The 13,761-nt window shown below is 42.1% G+C and overlaps 6 protein-coding genes across 8 annotated transcripts; 3 read left to right on the top strand and 3 right to left on the bottom strand.

Annotated features, from left to right (window-relative positions):
• Positions 1-13: 13 nt before the first annotated feature.
• Positions 14-930, top strand: LOC110225865 (thiosulfate sulfurtransferase 16, chloroplastic). The gene is made up of 4 exons (XM_021016084.1): positions 14-198; positions 286-359; positions 433-557; positions 630-930. Exons 1-4 carry the CDS (start codon positions 110-112, stop codon positions 702-704), a joined length of 363 nt encoding a protein of 120 aa, XP_020871743.1. The 5' UTR covers positions 14-109; the 3' UTR covers positions 705-930.
• Positions 931-1,624: 694 nt separating this feature from the next.
• Positions 1,625-4,074, bottom strand: LOC110225864 (bifunctional nuclease 2). Of its 3 annotated transcripts, none has more exons than XM_021016080.1 (10): positions 3,637-4,074; positions 3,157-3,369; positions 3,016-3,068; positions 2,877-2,933; positions 2,723-2,788; positions 2,575-2,646; positions 2,338-2,444; positions 2,157-2,248; positions 2,030-2,069; positions 1,625-1,953 (listed from the first exon to the last, which is right to left on the bottom strand). In XM_021016080.1, exons 1-10 carry the CDS (start codon positions 3,914-3,916, stop codon positions 1,905-1,907), a joined length of 1,029 nt encoding a protein of 342 aa, XP_020871739.1. In that variant the 5' UTR covers positions 3,917-4,074; the 3' UTR covers positions 1,625-1,904. The 3 variants fall into 3 exon arrangements, with proteins under 3 accessions (XP_020871739.1, XP_020871741.1, XP_020871740.1); XM_021016082.1 differs by having other exon boundaries at positions 2,171-2,248; positions 3,637-4,014; XM_021016081.1 differs by having other exon boundaries at positions 3,184-3,369; positions 3,637-4,014.
• Positions 4,075-4,572: 498 nt separating this feature from the next.
• Positions 4,573-6,739, bottom strand: LOC9302850 (ankyrin repeat domain-containing protein, chloroplastic). The gene is made up of 7 exons (XM_021016079.1): positions 5,909-6,739; positions 5,754-5,830; positions 5,567-5,665; positions 5,397-5,495; positions 5,228-5,326; positions 5,060-5,158; positions 4,573-4,988 (listed from the first exon to the last, which is right to left on the bottom strand). Exons 1-7 carry the CDS (start codon positions 6,600-6,602, stop codon positions 4,851-4,853), a joined length of 1,305 nt encoding a protein of 434 aa, XP_020871738.1. The 5' UTR covers positions 6,603-6,739; the 3' UTR covers positions 4,573-4,850.
• Positions 6,740-6,768: 29 nt separating this feature from the next.
• On the top strand, positions 6,769-8,826 carry LOC9302849 (probable prolyl 4-hydroxylase 10). Its single transcript, XM_002866731.2, has 8 exons — positions 6,769-7,068; positions 7,152-7,236; positions 7,459-7,556; positions 7,661-7,758; positions 7,898-8,027; positions 8,105-8,292; positions 8,368-8,442; positions 8,621-8,826. The coding sequence occupies exons 1-7, from the start codon at positions 6,872-6,874 to the stop codon at positions 8,439-8,441; spliced, it is 870 nt and encodes a 289-aa protein (XP_002866777.2). The 5' UTR covers positions 6,769-6,871; the 3' UTR covers position 8,442; positions 8,621-8,826.
• Positions 8,827-8,875: 49 nt separating this feature from the next.
• LOC9301163 (NEP1-interacting protein-like 1) lies at positions 8,876-10,553 on the top strand. Its single transcript, XM_021016083.1, has 5 exons — positions 8,876-9,328; positions 9,465-9,643; positions 9,721-9,804; positions 9,879-10,031; positions 10,207-10,553. The coding sequence occupies exons 1-5, from the start codon at positions 9,202-9,204 to the stop codon at positions 10,327-10,329; spliced, it is 666 nt and encodes a 221-aa protein (XP_020871742.1). The 5' UTR covers positions 8,876-9,201; the 3' UTR covers positions 10,330-10,553.
• Positions 10,554-10,789: 236 nt separating this feature from the next.
• On the bottom strand, positions 10,790-13,506 carry LOC9302848 (probable protein phosphatase 2C 79). Its single transcript, XM_021016085.1, is given in 8 exon segments — positions 10,790-10,898; positions 11,513-11,536; positions 11,539-11,713; positions 11,798-12,034; positions 12,187-12,296; positions 12,299-12,553; positions 12,640-12,916; positions 12,919-13,506. Coding segments are annotated over 8 exon segments (1,161 nt in total). The 5' UTR covers positions 12,967-13,506; the 3' UTR covers positions 10,790-10,863.
• Positions 13,507-13,761: the final 255 nt, after the last annotated feature.

Genomic DNA, 13,761 nt, shown 5'->3' with positions numbered 1-13,761 from the left:
TTTGTAGTATATGGCCCAATTATAACTACTTTCCCAACTACAGTATAAAAATGAAATTTATTTGTCACTCAAATAATAATAATAATCCATTAAAAATATATATATATATATGGCGGAGGAGAGAAGAGTCCCATCATCGGTGTCGGTCACAGTCGCCCACGACCTTCTTCTAGCCGGCCATCGCTATCTAGACGTCAGGTAACGCCACCTGTCTCTTTTCACAATTTCAAACATCATCAATCATCAACATGGCATCATTAGGGTAATGGGGGATTATATATATAGGACTCCAGAAGAGTTCAGGCAAGGACATGCCTGTGGGGCGATCAACGTACCTTGCATGAATCGAGGAGTATCAGGTATTTTGTTGTTTTGGTTTTAGTTGGTAATTGAGTGGGCTGTGATGGATATAGTTTTGTGATGGTGAAGCAGGGATGTCAAAGAACCCTGACTTCCTGGAACAAGTGTCCTCCCATTTCGGACAATCCGACAACATCATTGTTGGCTGCCAGAGCGGTGGTAGATCTATCAAAGCCACCACCGATCTTTTCCATGCAGTAAGGCCCCCCTCCACAACTTTCTTCTGACTTCTTTTACTTTTGTTGGTGATCATAATTTGGGAATTGCAGGGTTTCACGGGAGTCAAAGATATCGCCGGTGGCTATAGTGCCTGGAGCAAGCATGGCCTTCCTACAAAAGACTGATATCGCCGGTGGCTATAGCTCTCTTCGTCTTCTTCTTCGATAATGACAAAAATGCATCGTTTCCACATGAAACCAACATCTTTAAAATTATCAATCTTCGGTAATGAAATCCACATGTAATAATTAATTAATAAATGACCCTCCTTTTCCTTGCTGTCTGATGTGATATCTTGGAGGGGGCTCATCATCTGTTGTGCCCACAACTTACGTGTGTGTTTTGATTGCATCGAAATCTCTATATAAGTTAAAGATCAATAAGAAATGAGAGAGCATCCGACAATGTTACAAATCTACAAGATTTTTCTTACCTTGAAGGTCGATCTGTTCTTGGCAGCAGACAATATATGTGTATATTGAGTGATCACCATATCAACAAACAACTCGTGTGTACAAAACAAAACAATCTCTAAAGTATGAGAGAAGCGACGAGAGAGGACTGAGATATTGACACGGCTCAATCAGATGAGTTAGTTAGGAGAATCTGAGTGAACCAGGCCAATATCAGAGGGACTCTCTCGGACTCAGAGACAGAGGGTATCTGTTTTGCAAGAGAAACAAGAATCGAAGAGAGAGAATGTCTGTAACTGTAAGGGGATTAAGAAGAGGAAGAAGGGAGTGAATGTGCAACTTCAATTCTGTGAAGCATTTAATAACTCTGCTACTCCCAATGCACCTCATGTTTTTTTTTTTATAACTTTAAACCCGAAAACCAAGCGACAAGGGAGTGTTGGCAGGAAGCTATAAAGTCCGTTGTGTAACCATCGTTTCAGGGGAAATCATTCACGTTTCTTTTAACTTACTTGCTTTGCCTTCCAACATTTATTAAGGCACACCCATCCACATCTCTTCTTTCCCACTGTATGTAACCGTCCCTCTTTCGTTTTGTCTGCTTCTGCACTCAGTTTTTTTTCTAAATTATCTTATCGCCAATTCATTCAAACATACTATACACTGACAAAATGCATTTCATTTAGTCTTCTTCCATTTACATTTTACACATTCCCTCAGGCTATTCATACATCTTTCATTTACTTTTGAATACGTCGCGCGATCCCATCAACCTAAGCGCTTCCTCTCAGGTACATGCGATACCATCAATCTATAAGCATCTTCTGTTTCTCTCTGCATACCCTTGAAATTGACCACACTTGCATTCTTATCTACATCCATTTCCTTTCTTTGCTCCTATTCTTTCTTTCACTACTCATAGCTCTCAGGAGTTTCTACACCCTTATTATATTCAACAGAGCTGCAACCAAAACAACTCAATTATCAATGTCACTTCATTAATGCCTCTCAATTATCACCAACAATTGTCTACTCACCTCGAGTTCTGAAGCTTCTTCAGTCTGTCCCTCCACATCGCTGCAAAATGTGATCCCAGACAAGAAATAAAATGAGGAGTCTGCAAAGCACACTGAATATAGATGCCATCCACAACAGTTTCTATACCTGCATCGATGTACCTTTCCTCTTTAGACGCCAAATCCATATTCCTCACTAGTTTAAGCTCTTCCGATAAAGGATCTGTTCCCTCCGGAGCACTGAACAAGAACAACCACCATGTGGTTAGCAACTGCGACAGAGTTGGACAGTGTAACTAACCCAGGAGATTCATTAACAAACTAAAAACCTGTCAAGGATAACATTGAAAATAGGCTTTGCACTCTGCGGTCTGCCTCCATAACCAATTTTGATAGCCTCTTCCAAGACTATTGCTTTATTCACATATATTGGAGCCTGTGATATGACAGACAAAAACATGTTACGCATTATTCAATCAAAGGAACAGGATAAGATTCCTCAGTCTGAGAAACAGAGAACCATAAAGATAGTGAGTTTAACAATCTCGAAAGCCCAGGTAGCATACCTGGCATGCTCTTGCAACATTGATGGCATCTGATGGCCGTGAATCAATACATATAGCATCATTGTCCCCTGGCTGCATGACACATGGTTAACCTTAGACATAATAACTTTTGACATAGCAAAGAGGATGTTTGCAGTCTTTAAGTTACCTTGCCAAGACATAGACTTGCATAGTAAGTGTTTACAATTCTACTAGTAAGTTTGACCATCTTAACCTGTCAATAATACAGTACAACTTGTTAACCTCGAGGTTACTTATACAGGTAGAAGAGGGAACATACGTGTTGGAAACGGATACTTTACTTCATATCCGAGTTTGTCGACAAGAGCAGACACGAACTGGAACTGATCAGGGCATTCCTAGAAGAAAGAAAGAAAAGAAGGTGACGGGGTGGAATAGAAACAGCAAACATGAAAAGCGTAAAACAAGAGGAGGGGATACCTCAGTCTGGCCTTGTAGAGGTACGTCTAATAGTTTCTCAACAGCAGCATCCCCTGCAAGTGTAAGTGATGAAAGTAAGCAACAGTATTGAGAGAAGAAGGAGCAAAGTTTAGAAAGAATAGAGGAACATTAATTAATTACCAACAATAAGGGGAAGCAAGTAGTCACCATCACAAGAGATCTTGAGAAAAATAGTGGGGTGCTTGAATTGACGGAGAAAGCCGAGTCCAATAGGGAGAACACCAACCCTGGATTCACTAGCTCGAACAGAAAAGGGAGGTAAAGGCCTAGAAGTTTGCCACATTGAATCTTGCCGGAAACCATGTCTCCGCATTTTGTAATGCATACTTGTCTCTGTTATTTGTTAAGCAATTAAGAAAAACAAAATGAAATGGGCTAATCAATTGCTACAATGCCTTTGAAATCAGCAATAAAAGGGATCTATCTAGCTAGGTCATTGGCATTCTTGGTAGGCAACAATAATAAAGGTATAAAAGGGGCAAATGAAATCACAAACAGAGTTGGGCAAAAGCAACAGAGAGACACAGGATACGAGTAAACGTCACCGGAATCAGAGACGCAATTTGAATAATAATAATAAGAGAATAGTCACATTTGGACCTGCAACGAGGACAGAGGCTTGGAGAAACTCGAGATCGGGATCGCCGAGGCCAGATCGGGAAGCAGAGCTTCCGTGGCAACAAATATGAGAAATCTTTGGGGGGCGACGAGAACGCAGCGATCTGAGGTTCAATGGGGTGCAACAGCGAAAGGAGGAGGGTGAACTGGAGGAAGATGAGAGGGAGGCGGAGATGGAGCAGTAGAAGGTGGTTGTGGTGGAGTCGGAGATGGCGATTCCCAGATCGGAGGCAGGAACACAGGAGAAGGCAACTCCGGGCATGGTGGTCGTTGAGAGAGAGAAATAGGAAAGAAGAAAAAGTGAAGCAGAGCACAAAAGTAGAAGAATGATGGAGAGAGAGAGAGGAGACGTCAATGGCTCTTTCTTTCTTTACCGGGATAATAAATAATGTAATGTAATGTTAATGTAAGATGTGGAGGATAAGGTTCTGCCTTTTAAATCAAACTCGTTTTGCTCTAAATTCTAACACTAAACTAAACACGTGGGTCTATTTTATTTTATTAATATTTCTTGACGTGAACAGTTCATTGATAACCAACATTATTCATTCAGGTGCTGATTTGCCTAATTATTTTGACACTAGTTAGTTAGCGACAACAATAATACGTCGGTAAATCAGACCAGTGAAAATAAGCAGATGTGGATTTGGTGGTTTATGATCAGTGAAATGCCTTCCAACCATGTTACATCATACTCACATAACAACAAGTTTTAAAATATAACAACAAGTTTTTATTTTTGGCTTTGCTTATAGACTTATAGTTATAGTTGGTGCCGAAACCAACAAAAAAACATGAAATTCAAACAAAAACGCGTACACAAGAAACACCGACCAAATGTGCAAAAGTGGTCCTGTCGTCATATCTCCACAGGTTTTGACATCTTCTTCCGACATTTTAGATACTGCTCACCTCGTCTCAAGTTTAAATATCATGAATTCCTCATTTTTGACTACCTATAATTTCCAATTGCGCTGACACTACTGCATACATAATTTTAGATTATAACAACACAACAACATTATTACTCCTCTAGCTCAAGGTACATCAAACCAGTTAAACCGATGGATAAGATTAACAACAAACCAAATTTAAGCAAGTGCGAGACTGGACCCACTCCACTTAACCTTTGCCTCCATCTTCGTTTTTTCCGGTTTTCTCACAAGTGAGTGTGCTTCAAGCTGCAATTAAGACGACTATTCTATCGCTTCATCGGTTGTTATCAATCTCTTCTTGTGTCTGCTACATGGAAACTCTTTCAACATCTTCATCACCTCATATGTCCTTGTCTCTCTTCCAAGGTAGAGGCAAAGCCCAAGCGGAGTTAACCCATCCTGGTATAGTCAAAAATGGCATCATCAGTATATGCTTTCCAAACCAGATAGGGGAAAACACGGGAACTTGCCTTGTTCTTCACTTCTATGTCCGCCCCTTTTATCAAAAGAAGCTTTACAACGTCGCTTCTTCTGGCCTGTACTGCAACGTGCAGGGGAGTCCACCCGTCCTGAAAACCCAATTTGTCAACCACCTGATCAACAATGATGTTGTCTACAATGAATGCTTGACATCATACCCTGTCCTGAGCGTTTATATCAGCGTTATACAGTAGGAGAAGTTTTATTGTGGGAGCTGATGCTGTTTGCACAGCATAGTGCATCAAGGTCGCACCTTCCTATCATAAACGAAACGGATCAGAGCTGTTGTGACCACTTATAATGATATATCATCATGTGACCACTTACGTCATCAAGAACAAATGGATTTGCCGATTCCCTCAGCAGGTAGTTGGTAATAGCCTGCTTTTTGCCAATGATTGCTCGGTGAAGTGCTGTCAAGCCGCCCTAGAAAAGACATGAATGGAAACATAAACAAGTGGGGCAAAAGCAACAGCTTCAAACAACTCAAGACTTACCACGTCGGTTGCGTTGATATCAAGATTGTGCTTTAGCAAGGAATCAACCAGATAAAACTCTCCAGATGCTGCCAGCGTGTGAAGAGGAAGCCATTTTTTCTGATTCACCAACACATAATACATTTTCATCAGAGACGGACTACCAGAAGACTCAACTGAAAACATTCAGCATCATAAGGGGACTTACTGATGTGGCAACTGCTAGGTCAGGATTCCGGCTATTGAGCATAAACTTTTCTTCTTTTGAAAGAAGCTTTCGAGGGCCTGCTCGGGAATAATATAAATAAGCTCTTTTTGCTTCAATTTCAAGCAAGAGAAAGAAACAAGAGTGGATCTATCTACCGTCGGATTTCTTGACGCTGGGATCGTACTTGTCGCTATTGAAGAACTTGGCAACGTGGTCGAATCCCTTGCCGTAAACTGCCCATCTAGGGTTCTTAGGAGCCACTCGCTCGCTGGAAGGTGATACAGCGGTCTCTCCATCGCTTGACGCTGCATGGTCGGAGAAATTGCCCGGTTTATCGAGAGTGACAGGCCTCAATTGAGCCAACTTGGCTTCCTTGTAGGTCAGAAAGTCATTCAAGTCGACGTTCCTCAGCGGAATCAGCCCTTGTCTCTTCTTCTCCACCCGAACCCCGAACTCCATCTCCTGCGCTATCTTGCGCTTGTCCTTCTTGGTCAGATTCACCTCCGCCTGAATATCCCTCCATTCCTCCGGCACGAGGTTCTCGGGCTCAATCTCGGATTCATCTAATCTCTTGGCCCCACCCCGCGGATTCCTCTTCTGCTTCGCAACCTGAGTGACCTCCGTCTCAAGGTAAGGGTCTTCGAAGACGCCGTCCTCGTAGACGAGACAGTCACCGACGATGAAATCATCGCCGGCATCGGGGAGGATCGACGTCTGAGAAGAATAGGAAAGAGAGCGTAATCGTGTGGGGAAAACAATGGAGTGAAGAGAGGGAGAAAGACGAGACGGAGAGGTCCCGGGGCCGGGGAGAAGAAGAGAGATGGTGTGTGGTGTGGCGAGGGACTGCATTTGAGGATGACGGAGCTTTCTCGTCTCCTCCTGCCGGCCTCTGATGTAGAAGTACTGGCCTCACTTTCTAATGGGCCTAAGTTGAACAAATGGGCCTCACTTTATAATGGGCCTAAGCTGAAAAAATGGGCCTGACTTCCCGTTCGTCCTTTGATTAGTCAAAAATCTACAGAGAGTAAGAAAACAAAAAAAAACTCCATTGTTCCTGCTGCTGCTCTGCTTCTTTCGAATCGAATCTCGGTCGGCCGGATCTCATCCTTGTTGCAAAAATGATGGCAAGACCGAGGAGTCATCGTCCTTCAGCTCGGAAATCCTCCCGTTCAACGCTCGTCTTCGCCGTATTGATCATGTCCACTTTCGTGATTTTGATTCTTCTCGCCTTTGGAATTCTCTCGGTGCCCAGCAACAATGCGGGCTCCTCCAAAGCCAATGATCTCACTTCTATTGTCCGTAAAACACTTCAGAGGTACGATTCGATCCCGATTCAATATTTAATTTCAATTTTTTTTTTGTTGCTTCAAGATCGGGCTTACTTTCCTTTTTCCGTAGAGGTGTCGAGGATGATTCAAAGAACGAGCGTTGGGTTGAAATTATCTCTTGGGAACCCAGAGCTTCTGTTTACCACAATTTCTTGGTGAGTCTATGCCTATCCATATTTAGAGATATGATCAATGTAAGGAATGTCTTGGTATACGGAAATAGAGAACTGGCTGTGATTAGAAAGCAAACGAGAAGATTGTGAACTAGAACTAGGATAGGGAAGTGATTAGTGATGATTTGATTTGCTCTTGGTTGGCTTACCTTCCCCTGTTAACCACTACTCACGGAATGGGTCTTCTTCCCGGTTTTTGGATAGACAAAGGAGGAATGCAAGTATCTAATAGAGCTAGCTAAACCGCATATGGAGAAATCAACTGTTGTCGACGAGAAGACTGGAAAGAGCACAGATAGCAGGTTTTCTACTTCCCTCACTCAGTGCAACCTTGCTTGTAGAATTAAGTGAATTCACAGAAGCTTATTCTCCTTTACTGACCCAACCCCATCCTTCTCCTCAATAGGGTGCGAACCAGCTCAGGGACATTTCTTGCAAGAGGGCGTGACAAAACTATCCGTGAAATTGAGAAAAGGATATCAGATTTTACATTCATACCAGTTGGTATGATCTGCTTTTCTGTTTGTTTACTAATTTGACATTTTCTTTATCCCGTTTCTTCCTAGATTTCTTAGGCAGCCCTATTTATCTGGGCATCATATCACAATATCCTGACTGGTTCTGTTGATGCTACAACATGCAGAGCATGGGGAAGGTCTTCAAGTTCTGCACTATGAGATTGGGCAGAAGTACGAGCCTCACTACGACTACTTCATGGATGAATATAACACTAGGAATGGGGGACAGCGGATAGCCACAGTTCTCATGTACCTGTAAGTAACTGAAAAACGTTGGGCTTCCATAAGCTGTTTCTATGTTCTTCCTATAACGCTCCTTAGGGACTTTGCAGATCAGATGTTGAGGAGGGGGGTGAAACAGTGTTTCCGGCAGCCAAGGGAAACTATAGCGCAGTGCCATGGTGGAATGAGTTGTCAGAGTGCGGGAAAGGAGGATTGTCTGTGAAACCAAAGATGGGAGATGCATTGCTTTTCTGGAGTATGACGCCTGATGCGACGCTAGACCCATCTAGTCTTCATGGTGAGTAGATGAGTTTGCAGGGATATAAAATGATGATTGAGAGGAAGCCGTCCCTAATTTTGTCCAATTGGGCAGGTGGGTGTGCTGTTATAAAAGGGAACAAGTGGTCGTCGACAAAGTGGTTGCGTGTACACGAGTACAAGGTTTGAGGTAAGTTTAAGTTCCAGCTTCTTGAAGTGTTATATGTTAGCGATCTGTGTGCAGTGTGCGTGAGAGAGAGACACATTGAATGAGTCACACCACCTGCCTTAAAAAAAATGTGTTGTTGTAAGTGGATGGAAAAGTAGAATGTAAAATGTAAGAAGACTCTGATCTGATCCTCGTACAGGGAAAGGTGTGGAGGTGAGTGGGTCACCAAGTTTTGAAGAGAGGGGTGGGAAATGAGGAGCAAGCTTGTAGGGGTAAGTTAGGGGATGAGACATGGGAATCATTGTACGGTTTGTGATTCGTTTGATATACATAGATATACTGTATGTTTGATGGATTAAGAAAAGCGCATTTGGATGGATGAAGTTGGGTGGTGTTTCTGTTTCACATACATAATAGTTTGTATGTATAATAAAGAGAAGTAAAGGGGGTTTTTGATTAATTTGGAAGCCAAAAAGTCAGAAGAAGGGGCGCAAAAGTCTCACCCACTCATGGTTTCCTTTAAATATCGTCGTCGTCGTCGTCGTGAGATATTTTCCTTTTTGAATATTATTAACCCGAAAGATGAGACGCGTGATTATTATTAATTAATAAAGAAAATTATGGTCAGCGGAGAGAAGGTGCCTTTGGTCTCTCTCTCTCTAATTGAAATTGGTTGATTATCCTCAAAATAAGAAGAGAGGTTCTCTCCTTTATTTCAGACAAAAAGGAAACAATTCATTCCCTCCTCGTTGATCTCAAGAAAGAGAGAGAGAGAGAGATATGGATGGTTATTATTCTCTGTCGCCCATCTCCCTCCTCCATCGGGTTAAAGATTCCTTCCATTTCGCCGTCTCTGCCCTTCTCGCCAACCTCTTCTCCGCTCTCTTCACCTTCTTCTTCGCTTTAGGTTCCTTCTTTTCTTCACATTCATCATCTTCTATATCTGTGATCAATCTATGTGATCCGCTGAGGAATTCCTTTGTTTCTGCAATTACGATATGAAAATGAGTTTGACTTGTTTTGTTTTGTTTGGTATTATTCAGTTGGGACTTTGCTTGGAGCATTGACCGGGGCTTTGATCGGCCAAGAAACAGAGAGCGGTTTCATCAGAGGTGCCGCCGTTGGTGCTATCTCTGGCGCTGTCTTCTCCATCGAAGTCTTTGAATCTTCCCTCCTCCTCTGGCAATCCGATGAGTCTGGAATTGGATGCCTTCTCTACCTGGTAACAATCATCATCACCCATTTTTTACTTTTATTTCCTTATGCTCAAATGCTTTTCCTATCTTATCTTTCATGTAGATTGATGTCATTGCTAGCCTTTTGAGCGGGAGGCTTGTTCGTGAGCGTATCGGCCCTGCAATGCTAAGTGCCGTCCAGAGTCAGGTACAACAACCATTCTCTCTCTGATGCATTATTCACATTCAATATCATTCTCAACTTTTTATATAAATAAACAGATGGGAGCTGTGGAATCCCAGTTCCAAGAGCATACAGACATCTTTGACACCGCCATTTCAAAGGGTCTCACTGGGGACTCTCTCGACAGGATCCCAAAGGTCCGAATCACAGACACCTCTCCGGAGATTGTCTCTTGCTCTGTCTGCCTTCAGGTTTGTCTCACTTCCCCTCTGCTTTTAACATCATCTTCTTCCGTGGAACGTACGTACGTAGATTAGAAGAAACATAATATAATTACTTGAGAGAGGTTCTAGATGTTTCCATTAGGTGACAAGTGGTTGAAAGATCATTTAATTAAAATTGAGGTGTGGTGTGGTGACGAAACAGGACTTTCAGGTGGGAGAGACAGTTAGAAGTTTGCCGCAGTGCCATCATATGTTCCACCTACCATGCATCGACAAATGGCTTCGCGCGCATGCTTCTTGTCCCTTGTGCAGAAGACATCTTTGAATTGAATTTGAACACCTCTTTTCTTCTTTCTTCTCTTCTTTGTACATGAGGTATAGGCATACACACACATACACACACTACTAGTCTTCCTTGATTTTTTAGATTACACGTTACACAGATTTTGATGCACCAATCATTGTAACTTCTTCACTCATCTCTTGGAGATCCTGTTTATTTATGCTACTTATTCTTGGCTTCATCATTCAAAAGGACATGTTGCAATTCCCATTTATAGAAAGTTTGGGATCGGGGCTTGCATAGGCTAAATCCCAATGAAAATGCATAGATACATATCCTTTTCGTTGAAAACACTCTTCTACTCTTAAGAACTAATAAGATAGATAATACATTTTACATGAACTAGTCTTGAGTCCAAAAATATTTGGGATGAGATCCAACATGTCAGGTAGCTTCAGTTTAAAATTATACATTTCTTATACCAACAAGAAGAGTGAACCCAAAAGACATAAACCATAAAGGAAAAGAAAAAACTTATCTTTGGTTGGATAAATATAACTACAAGATGGATGGAACCTAATTATAAAGTTTCTTAGGTAAAGTGATACCACCTATGTTGCATGGAAACTCTCTTCGAGGTCCGTTTTCCGTTTCCGAAACGTTTCGGAAACGGAAACTCTTCGGAAACACGAAAAACGTCACGGAAACGCGTTTCCTAAAAATCTATGTTTAGAAACACGATGGAAACTTACGTTTCCAAAATGAAAACGCGACAAATCTTTTTTATTGATTTTGGAAACTTAATAAATAAAAGTTGAAAATATTAAGATTTATAATACATATAACTAATTTTGGAAGAGTCTGAGTTTTAAGATATTTCTATCGACAGACTAGATTTGGAGGCATCTTTATATGATCTATGATGAAACTAATGAAAATGAGAATGAAAATATTGGTCTAAATTAAATATTTGAACTTGAACTTCTTAATCTTTATCTTTTAGAATTTTAGTTAACCTATTTAATATTGATGTTTTGGACTTTTATTGTTTATTTAGACCATTTTTTATAGTTTTATGTTAATTATATATATATATACATATATGTATGTGTATACGTTTCCAAAACGTTTCCAATCCCTAATTTTAGAAAAAAATCGTTTCCCGTTTCCGAAACGTTTCGCTTCCACGTTTCCGTTTCCGTTTCCATGCAACATAGGATACCACCACCACGAATTGAAACAGAAGGGTATTGAGAGAGGAGGCTCTGCTGAGCAGATTGGTGTCCAGGAAGAGGACAATCACATTGATGTCGTCGTGGAAATGCCTCCTGACTCCTCTTTCAATCTTGTTGAGATCAAAGTATCTCATCTCTCTTTTCTTTGCTGCCTCCTGCAGCGCAGCTTTCACCAGTCTCCTCGCTATCCCCTGCGTCAACATTCTTACTTTAATCATCTTTAAGAAAATTCATCTATATATGTGGAGGTAACTAAAACTGATGGACTCTCATACGTTTCTTGGGTGGTTCTGAACGACTTCAACAGCCTCTTGGTTGCTAAGCTGCTCCAAAAGTCCGTCTGATGCAAATATCAGAAACTGATCATCTGGTTGGAGATCATGCACGGTTATCGATGGTTCCCCACTCAAGATGGGTCTTTTCATGGGCTCCCGCAGTCGGTACTTTGTGTACAAAGGTTCCCTGTTGAACTCCGCTTTCTTAAGATACACGTCTCCTATGGATCGTGATACCTACAAACACACAGATAACCCAGGCCTTCAAGATTTGATATTTGGAGGGCCAACAATAATATCTTAACCAACTCTGTGAAGGAACATCTTGGCTCAGATTTTATAGCCTACGAAGATTTCTTGGGTTGTATGGACTTTGTAGAGAAAGGCACCTGAATAAAGCCCTTAACACGCCAGACATTGTGCCTTAAGAGGACAATATGGGAGTCATCAGGATGTAAGGAGTGCATTTCCTGCCTCACAGACTCTATGCTCACATTATCTCAGCAGAGAGCTGAAGCGCAATAACCTTACATGTGGCCTTGATGACCTTTCCAAGAACGGCACGGGAGTCCCCAACGTTAGCTACGTAAAGCTTCCCATCGCAGACCACACCGACCAGGCAGCATGAGCCAACCGCTGCTATATGTGGCTTCACTGCCCACTGTTTCGTCACCACCCCTAGAAAGCCTTTTTCGGTTGCCTCATACGCCTTTCTTATCACACCCACAGACATGGAGTCCTGCTCGGCTGCGAATCCTGCAGAGTTATATTAACGATTCAGTGCCAGTGGTTCCCTAGCTAAATAAAATGCAGTGGGGACTGAGCAACAACTAGTTAGTTACTCTTGAGATGGTGAAAGAGATGATCGTTGAGAAAACGGGAGGTCTCAGGGCCGCCGTGGCCGTCATAGATGCCAACAAAGGTTCCAAAAGGACCAGAAGAGGAGAGGGTGGTCAAAGGACCGGATTCGACCTGGCACTGATCCTCAAGGAGGTTGTTGGCCTGGACAAGGGCCATGGAGAAATCACCAAAAAGGTGGTGAGCAGAGTCTTTGTACCAGAGAAGGCCGTCTTGTTTGGCTTTGGAATCAGAGTAAGAGTGGGAAGTGGAGGAAGAGGGCCAGAGGGCCAGAGACAAGCGGCCAAAAAGTTGATGAAAAGGGATAACATCGGGCCTCATCTCGTATTACCCCACCACCACAACGAATGGATGAAGTATGTTGAAAAAACAAAAGAAGAGGGAGTCAGTCGGAAACTTGCATTCATTCACACCAAAAGAAGAGTTTGGTTAGGTAAGGAAGCAACAGCTGGATGGATGGATGGAGGGAGATATCTCAAGGAGAGAGGGAAACTATTAAGTTGTAAGTAACAACATGTGGGGACACAGACGCCGGCAGGGGAGAGAGATAGAGTGAAAGAAAAAAGAGAGACAAAAGATGGGTTGTTTCATTTTATTAGGAACAGAAGAGAACAGAGGAAGCCTTTCCCTCCCTTGTATATGGGCGGCACCGATGAACTCTCTCTCTCTCTCTCTCACTCTCCCCCAATTTAGAAGAGGATTTGATGTAGCGCATCTTTGCGACGATCACACCGTCGATGGTCTACGTTTTGATCGGGCCTCTTTATTGTTTTTCGTTTAGGATTTCATTCTTATGGGCTTTATTTACATATGAGCCTTTATTTATTAGCTTCTTAATTATGTTAGGGTTTTTGTTTTATGTCTTCTATTTAAGTAAGCCTCTAGACTCGATTGTAGGCAGCTTTTTGATTATTGAATAAACTAGTTTTAAGAGAGCTTTGTGTAAAGCCTAGAGAGGAGGACTCTCAACCCTAAGAGCTTGTGTTCAAGCCCTACAAGGAGGACTTGCAAAACCCCGTCGATATCGTTCCCTGGAACCGATCTCGACCCTATCTCTATTGCTTCTTCGTCAAGTTTTGACGTTCTAAGCAAGATCCGTTCGTGAA

The sequence above is a fragment of the Arabidopsis lyrata genome (assembly GCF_000004255.2).
Source record: "Arabidopsis lyrata subsp. lyrata unplaced genomic scaffold ARALYscaffold_8, whole genome shotgun sequence".
In the NCBI taxonomy this organism is placed as follows: Eukaryota; Viridiplantae; Streptophyta; class Magnoliopsida; order Brassicales; family Brassicaceae; genus Arabidopsis; species Arabidopsis lyrata.
Note: the sequence above shows the minus strand (reverse complement) of the source record. Positions and strands in the feature narration are given on the sequence as shown.